Consider the following 8,347-nt stretch of genomic DNA (forward strand, 5'->3'; position numbering starts at 1 on the left):
GATGTTACAATACATAGGTCATCAAGATAACCAAAAGCACAATGACGTAACTCTGGTGGAATAATTTCGTCCATCAGGCGACACATGGTTGCAGCGGCATTACAGAGTCCAAAAGGCATAACTGTAAACTGATACAATGGCCTTCCCGGAACTGTGAATGCGGTTAACGCCTTCGATTGCTCTGTCAAACATATCTGCCAATAAGCGTCTTTTAAATCAAGTTTTGAAATGATATTTGCTTTCGGTAATCTAGCAAAGATACCTTCGATGCTTTGCAATGGGTATGCATCTTTGTGAGTTACTTCATTCACTTTTCGTGCGTCCAAGCACAATCTCACTTTAGTAGGCTTCACTACCATTCTCATTGGAGAACTCCAAGCACTTTGAGAAGGTTCTATTACTCCTAAGCTTATCATTCTATCTACTTCTTGGAATAAAAGTTTTTCTACTGCAGGACTTACCGGATAATATCTCTGCTTTACTGGTTTGGCCTCCCCTACATCAATGTGGTGTTCTAGCAATGAAGTACGTCCAAGGCCCTGTTTTTCAAAGTTAGGAAACAACTCCTTGACTATCTCTAATTGTTGAAACTCTTTTTCGCTTAACTGACATGTTTCGATTTCTTTCTCTAATTGGAACTCAGATACGCGTTCTACTGAACTTACGATTTCTGGAGCTAGATTAAAAATTCTCCAAAAATCTATGCCTAGTATCAGACGTTGCTTGATAGAAGGTATAACATATAATTCCATATCTTTCTCCTGGTCCTTATATTGTAGCTTTACTTTCATTACCCCTAAGACCTTATGAGGCTTTCCATCAGCTGTTTTCACATTGGAACCCATGCATTTAAATTGTTTATATTTGGACCATTCTTGCTGGGCTAAATCTGCACCCACGCAACTTACATTTGCACCAGTGTCTAGCAAACCCAATTCAGAAAATTGTAAAAAGGAGACTTGTTCATAACTACGCATATCAGTTTTGTCTTGGAATATTGTAGATATAAGTATCTTACTTTTAGCTCTTATATTTCTAAAAAACTTCCTCCTTCGGTGTGTATTTCTTTTTATTCTATTTTTAGGTGCTTCATAAATTCTGTCCTTAATTTCTAAATATTTTTTCCATTTTTCGTGATACGGTAGAAACCTAAGGTGATGATCAACATGTGAGCTATTCTTGTTTTGACTATCTGTGTTAGATTGATTCAAATAATCGGATAGGCTTGGTTTTTTGTTTTCTATTGGTTGTGGGACAGCCTCACTGACTGGGATGCCCCGATTTGCCGGTTTTCCGAACGCTTTTTGCAGTTCAAACAATTGGGCTTATAAATGTTAGGCGTACCGCACCCGTAACAAAATATTCTTCTCTCTTCTAAGCAATCTTCCCACTTATGGCCTTGAGTACAACAGTTCCAACAAGATAATTTCTCAGTGTTTTTCTGCAGAGCTGCTACTTGAGGATGGGCTTCCATGGTGCTTACTTCTTCTTCTACTTCCTCTACTGCATATACTCGGTGTGATCCTATATCTTTTCCTCGTGTATTTGAAAACTTGAGACGACTCGATTCTTTAAGAAAATTCTCTCTCTTTTGTACCAGATGACGTAAGTGACTGATTGACCGTATTTCCTCGAAAAGTAGTCGATCCTTCAGATCACCTAGTAAATTGCCCTGTACAATTTCTACTAATTCGTCTTCTTCCAATCTTGTAGGCAATCGATCCATTAATTGACATATTGCTTCGTAAAAACCTTCGAAAGTTTCTCCCGGTTTCTGTTTGCGAGCTCTTATTTGTTCTCTTATTTCATAATTGGACCGACTATCCTTATATTGATGGCGTATCGCTAAACAAAACTCTGACCAGGTAAGATGGTCAATTCCCTTATGGTATCGCCAATACCAATCTTTAGCTTTACCAATCAGAACAATGTGTATATTCCGACATAAAGCTTCAAAATCTCCACCTAAATGTTCTCGCGTCAACGTTTTCGCTCTATATAGAAATTCTTCCACAGGTAAGCCGTTAGAAGATCCATCAAAATGGATTCCCCACTTCTGAATCACCTCCGCAACTTTATTTGTGCCTATTAATTGATAATGTGTTCTTCTGCTACTGCTCGGCAATCTGTTTAGTCGAATATGACTGTTTTGTTGCGCGTTGCTACTTATTGAAGAAATAACCCTTTCTACTGTCTGCTGAATAAGAGATTCCATTTCCGCTCGATTTATTCCATTACGTAAAGGCTGATTAACGGGATGTCGTGTGTTCCTTCGACGACTTGGTCTACCTCTTTGACGAATTGGTCTGGGTATTGATTGCGGAACTTCTCCATGTTGCGTACTATTCCCTGCATCTAATGGCAATAGGTCGGCTTGACTTGTGTTGTGTATTTGTGCTTCAATAACGTTTACGTTTATGAGCTCTTCTGTTCTTCGGTCTTCATTTACGCTACGTGCAAAGGATCTGGTGACTGGTCTAACTTTTTTTCCTTGCTGATTTATTTTAATTATCTTTAAGTCCTTCTCCTGCACTTTAGTAAGACACGCAGGACATTCTTCCTTTTCTTTTAAATAATTTACTATACAAGCTTTGTGAAATGAATGCTTGCAATTAGTAATAACTCAAATCGCGACTAATGCGTTTCTTACTTAAAAAAATTAAATTCACTGTGAAGGCAAACGAGCTAATTGTGATACGTCTAGGCTTTAAACCTGAGTGAATTAAAAAAAATTCTCTTTATGTTTTTTCTTTCGGTTCTTGAGTTTTTTAACTAATTATTTCTACCAACGTGTTGGTTGGCAACCATCAGCTTCTGCTAACTAGCTCAAATTCCATACACTGTAAATATAAATTAATAAAAACTTCCCGTCGACGAGTCACATTATCATGAGCCACTCAAGACCAAAGCCTTACATTTAATCTTTCGATTTATACCAAATATAAACGTTGACCTTGACCTGTGTGCCCCACGTTGGGCGCCAAAATTATGTATTGTAGCAGAGTAGTGTGGGCTTTCTTAATATCTAACACCGTGATGCTCCGATCTTGCAGCAGATCGGGACCCTAATATGTAACCCTAGCTCTTCCGGGTGGGATGGGTTGTTGCTGCAGTTTCCGTGGCATCTCGCTACATATAATTTATTATAGAGTCCCTAATGAAACTAAAAGAGAGAACTATATTCTCCAAAACAAACAAACTTATTGATCTCGAATGGCTCGAGCAACAAGACAGAAACAAATACAGCAAAGTTAATCAACTAGCTATATAATTGTGAACGCCTCCAAACGTTTGACATCTTGCTTTAGTATGGCTGAGATATTAGTTGCCATTATTCATCTGTACCCTCCCGTCCATGGCCAATAACAAAAATACAAAAATTATGATATGTTAATGGACCCCAAATGCACATTCTATTTCATCATTTTATAAATTCATGTTGTGGGAACTTAAACTTCTATTCAAAAAACATTTTTTGCTTATTTACTTATTCTTCAAGAACGATTTCATTTGCAAAGGCATTTTTTTCTATTCACCGAGATAAATTCTCCCGTTACTTTACTTAAATATACGCTTCATTATTAACTATTGTATTACATGTTTTGTTGTTTTCCTTCTTTCTTGCTATATTCGTTACTGTAAACGCGCTTTTTAAAAAAAAAATTAATCGCGACACCGAAATGAATGATTGCCCTTATATCTTTCAATAATTTTAATTTAATTTAATTCAAAAATTTCATGATCAATTTTTAAGTATGGTTTGTATGTGAGGCAATGGCAAATAAAATTTAGAATGCATAAACCAAATAAAAGAAAACAATAATAGCGAGCGAGCTGCATAACATAGGTATATGTGGGCATCAAACCTTCTTTTTCTTTACTTTTCTTTTGCACTTTATTCTTAATCACCATATGTTATGAGCTCTCGCAGTAAAAAGGTAAAAGTGATAAAAAGAATACACTTACGGTTTTCGGAAAGTCCACCGATGAAGGCCTTCAGCAGCTGGATCAGATGTTGCTTTTTGATATTTTTGTTTTTTTTTTTTTAATTGTTTTGTTTAAATGTGTTATACGATTTCATGTTTTAAGTGCTTCATACCGACATACAAACTCAAAAAAATAACTCGACTGTAGGTGCAAAAAAAAAAAAGAGTATTTTTCTAATCGTTACTGAATTTACACGTTTACTTTCAATGCAAAATTGCCGTTTCTTCATCTATTAATATAATTATTCGCGTTTATACTCCGACAATCAAATCAATAATTTTTTCCAATGACTTATACGAGCTTTTAGTAGCACTAATTAATATTATGCAAAATTTTCATAAAAACAAAATTCGATATAACCACTTGGTAATTGCTCTCTTTTAAACACGAATTTTCGCCTTGTGACAGCTAACATCTCACTGGTCGAGCTATGACGTCACTGTTGACTGATTTTTGACCCCAGTGATTAAATTTTCTTCCGCAGAGTTTGATTAAACGATCGTATTGGCCGTATGGCGATGGTGATAGGCCTATGATGTTGGTTATGTCAAATCGTACTTAAATTTTTCCTAGATAAATTTATATGATTTTAGTCGAATATCAAAACCTTTTTTTTTTTTTTTTTTTTTTTTATAGCGGACATACCTTATGAATGAATTAAATGTTGACTGATTTGGCCTTGTGACCGAGGCTGTATAACATATAGATGAGGTTACCCACGAGGTCTTTAGGTTAGGCTTACGCCTACATATGCCTCTACGTCGAGATTGGTATCCAAAATCGTAATTTTTTTCAAACGCTTTTTCCTTGTTCTTTTTGTTTGTTTCTGGGCTTACGAAAGATTTATTTAAACCGAGTGACTTGACGTTTTTGGTGATTTTCACCATTAAAATTTAAACGCTTCACTTTATTCGAAAGCAATTTATTCTAAATTTTCGTTAAGCCAGAATATTGAAAAGAGATGGAAGTGTGGGTGGCAGGTTCTTATATACCCTATATTCGCTCCTATTCTCAAAGCCTTCCCTTTATGAAGTTAGCTGCGGTTACGCTGCAAAGCTTCTACAGAGATGCATTATCACTATAAACGGTTATGAATTCGCCGCATATTTTTGATCGCACTCGATAGTTGGCGATAAACCCAAATGTGCGTCGGATAATTAGAATTTAAATTACACGCAACCATTACACATTCTCCTCTCAAAGTTATCTTCCATATTTGTTTCAGACTCACTACGGGGTTCCTTTAATTTAATTTCTTCAATCCTATACTTTTCCTCATTTGTACCTTTAATGATATTCTTTTCAAACTCTAAAGTCATTTCTTTATCTATGCATGTCCTTTTGTTAATAACATTGTATTCAATAATTTCCTTATCTGCATTAACATTTTCTGTATTAATTTTATCATTTGCACTAATATTTTCGTTTTCTGTATTACCCGTTACACTTATATTAACAATTTCATTTTCCATATGTTCTGACGTCAACATTCCAATTTCTTTAAAATTAACTTTTCTTACGTTATCGTGGCTTTGAGAAGTTACTAGCGCACTTTTTTCAAAAGAATCTAAATCTAATTTAAGATTACATGATGTCAAAAAATCCCTTCCAAAAATTACATCGCGACTCATAGATTCGTCTGGGATAACGAGTAAATAAAAGTAAATCTTTATTGAATTTTTCACAACGTAACATAGTAATTTTCCCAATGTAATGAGAGGACTTCCATTTAGCCCTTGATAAGATTGCTCGACAGAATAAAGATATGAATGATTAGGTAAATGTTTCTTCTTGATTAAGGAAACTGGACTCCCCGAATCTATGAGGCACGCTGCAATAAAGGAATTACTTGGCGAATCTACAAAATGTATAATGAATTCTCTTACGAAATTGTTGCTGCTCTGGTTCGTACGGTTGAGTCCATTAGTTTCACGGCTGCCCTTCCTATCTGGACATTTGGCTGCCCAATGCTCCATGGATCCACAGATGAAACAAGAGCCTGGTACACGGTCCGGCCTGTTGCAGTCCTTCACCAGGTGTCCTCTAATGTTACATCTACGACAGCGCATCTCTTGGAGCTTGTTTGCTCTGCTAGTTTCGTTTTCATCTTTAGTTGCGCGTCGAATGTCCTCTAGATGTATCTCAGCGAAAGCAGCTAACATCTGCTTAGGGTTGGCGAAACATTGGATCCGTGCTTGAGTGCGTAATCCCTTGTCAGGTGTACCCTCGATAACTTTATCAAGGAGCTCCTCTTCATCGATGTTAATATTGTTGGCTAACATTAGTTTGTCGTCCAGATAAACTGCAAACTTTTCGCCAAACTTCCAATTACGCTGTTCGAAATGACGACGCATTTGTGACTTGGACATCTTCTCTCCAAAAGCTGCCATTAACTGTTCGCATAGTACTGCTACTGGCTCGCGAATACGTGTAACCTCCGAATGAAGCCATGAATTTCATCTTGCAAATGAATAGCATTCACTTCACCGATATTTTTAAGCTGAGCCACCCACTTTTTGGAGCACGATTCGCCATTGAAGTCCATCAATACTTCCTTCGCCAGTGAAAAAGCTATACCCATCGATTCGCCGTTTGAGTTGCCAGAGTATTGGTTGGTGGCTTCGACTGTGGCGTTGCCATTGATGGGAATGCTGCTGTCATCGATATTCTCATTAGCTACGTTGTTATCGATAACATTACCAGTGGCGTTGCCATTGTTTTCCGAATTCTGGAAAGATCTGCCCAAATCGTGGCCATGCTCGATTCTAGGAATCAGCAGTTGAAGTTGTTGTAGTAATTGTTGAACCAACGCGACATCGTTGTTGTTGTTGAAATTGGAGTTTACCGCTTCTTGTTGTACGCTTCTCGGAATTGCGTCGCCAATTGACGCTTCATTTAATTGGTCTGGGTTAGGCATCAATTGGATGTCGTCTAAATTATCATGTTCGTTCCAACCAGGTGGGGCAAGACCACGTGTTTCGACTGGCACCCTACACAGACGAAGCACTAATTCGTTTCTTGAGCCGTTTGTTGGCATGTTTAAAGTTGATAGCCATTGTTTTAGTTGGTCGAGGGTAAAATCGGATAGTTGAACTGCGTTACTCATAGTTTTGGGTTAGGACCACTTCTGATATTGTAATAGGCTGTTTCGTTTGAATTGTATATATATATATTTATTATAAATAAATGCGGACATGGCCAATTTTTCTAGCTAGCTGACTGATGTACATTTTTACATTTGAGCAGTGACAGAAATCTATATGTATAATTGATTATAAGTTTAAGTTATATTTTTTTACTTGATACTTAGAATAAGAAGTAGATGCACGAATATCCAAGTAAATGGTGGAAAGGTTTATCTTGACTCGGCCCAAGTATGTAATAATTAGGAAGTAACGCCAAAAGCTTTCTTAAGTTGTTATGGTAACAATGGAATAAGTGTTTAATTCGATTTTTTAAAGAACGTACTTTATCCTCATCAATCGAATAAATCTGGTCTTGCGTGTGTTGTGGAGCCACTTAAAAGCCATTCCCTCAATATTCCACTGTAAATACACCTAGATATTTAATAGAATCACAACTAAAATATGTTAATAGAAAGATTATTATGAAATCCTGATCAGACACTGACCGACAAAGGCAGTAGGCGGGAGAGTGAAAAATAAAAAGTGAAAAGTAGGCCATGTCCATTTGCCTTGTTTACCTGCCTCATTTCCTACTCCGATATTTCACATTCTATAAAATCGTGCTCGAGAGTATAGTTCTAATAATTAAAACAAATTTCAAGTAAAAACAAATTTCAAGTAAAAATGACCAATCCTGACTGGCCTAACTTTAATAAACCGGGAAACGGCAAGTTTAAAAAATTTGCCCAAAAACTGAAGGTTCCAAAGTGGAAGGATGCACCAAAATGTGCTAAATTGAATGCGGAAAAAGTTAAACCTAAGATCGAAGCGAAAAAGGCGGTAATTTCCCCTAATACGAAAGTAATGGTGATGGCTCCTTTTGGCCACGTTTCCCGTGAGGTGCGCCCACTCAGTAGAAGTCCGACTTCCAAACCAAGGAGTATCAAGAAAAAACATCGTGTGGCCGATAACGTAAAAAAATGGCGGTCAAAAACCTGAAGTCAGTTGGTAAAGAAGTACAAAAATTAAGAAATAAAAAAGAATGGCTTAAGGCCGCAACTAAGGTCGATCAACTGGAAAAGTTCAAGAAAATCGTTAATAAACATCCCCGAGAGCTGGCCATACGAAAAGGACCAAAAAGTTTTGGTTAAAGTGAAGAAAGAAGAGGACAAAGCAAATAAAAGAAAATAAGGCTTATGTATATATTGAATTTTTTTGCATTAGAAATGACAACG

General features: G+C 36.7%; 1 protein-coding gene across 3 annotated transcripts; it reads right to left on the bottom strand.

The window, feature by feature from the left end:
* Positions 1-5,627: 5,627 nt before the first annotated feature.
* On the bottom strand, positions 5,628-7,161 carry LOC111518771. 3 transcript variants are annotated; one of them, XM_047013118.1, is made up of 2 exons: positions 5,874-7,161; positions 5,628-5,791 (listed from the first exon to the last, which is right to left on the bottom strand). In XM_047013118.1, the coding sequence occupies exons 1-2, from the start codon at positions 6,375-6,377 to the stop codon at positions 5,783-5,785; spliced, it is 513 nt and encodes a 170-aa protein (XP_046869074.1). In that variant the 5' UTR covers positions 6,378-7,161; the 3' UTR covers positions 5,628-5,782. The 3 variants fall into 3 exon arrangements, with proteins under 3 accessions (XP_046869074.1, XP_046869073.1, XP_023032219.2); XM_047013117.1 differs by having other exon boundaries at positions 5,628-5,806; XM_023176451.2 differs by having other exon boundaries at positions 5,628-5,818; positions 5,874-7,160.
* Positions 7,162-8,347: the final 1,186 nt, after the last annotated feature.

Source organism: Drosophila willistoni, unplaced genomic scaffold (assembly GCF_018902025.1).
Source record: "Drosophila willistoni isolate 14030-0811.24 unplaced genomic scaffold, UCI_dwil_1.1 Seg548, whole genome shotgun sequence".
NCBI classification, from domain to species: domain Eukaryota; kingdom Metazoa; phylum Arthropoda; class Insecta; order Diptera; family Drosophilidae; genus Drosophila; species Drosophila willistoni.

Coding starts and splice junctions, on each gene's coding strand:
- LOC111518771 (XM_047013117.1), bottom strand. CDS start 6,377: ATGGCAGCTTTTGGAGAGAAGATGTCCAAGTCACAAATGCGTCGTCAT. Junction 5,807..5,873: donor ACCAGAGCAGCAACAATTTC/GTAAGAGAATTC, acceptor CGTGCCTCATAG/ATTCGGGGAGTCCAGTTTCC.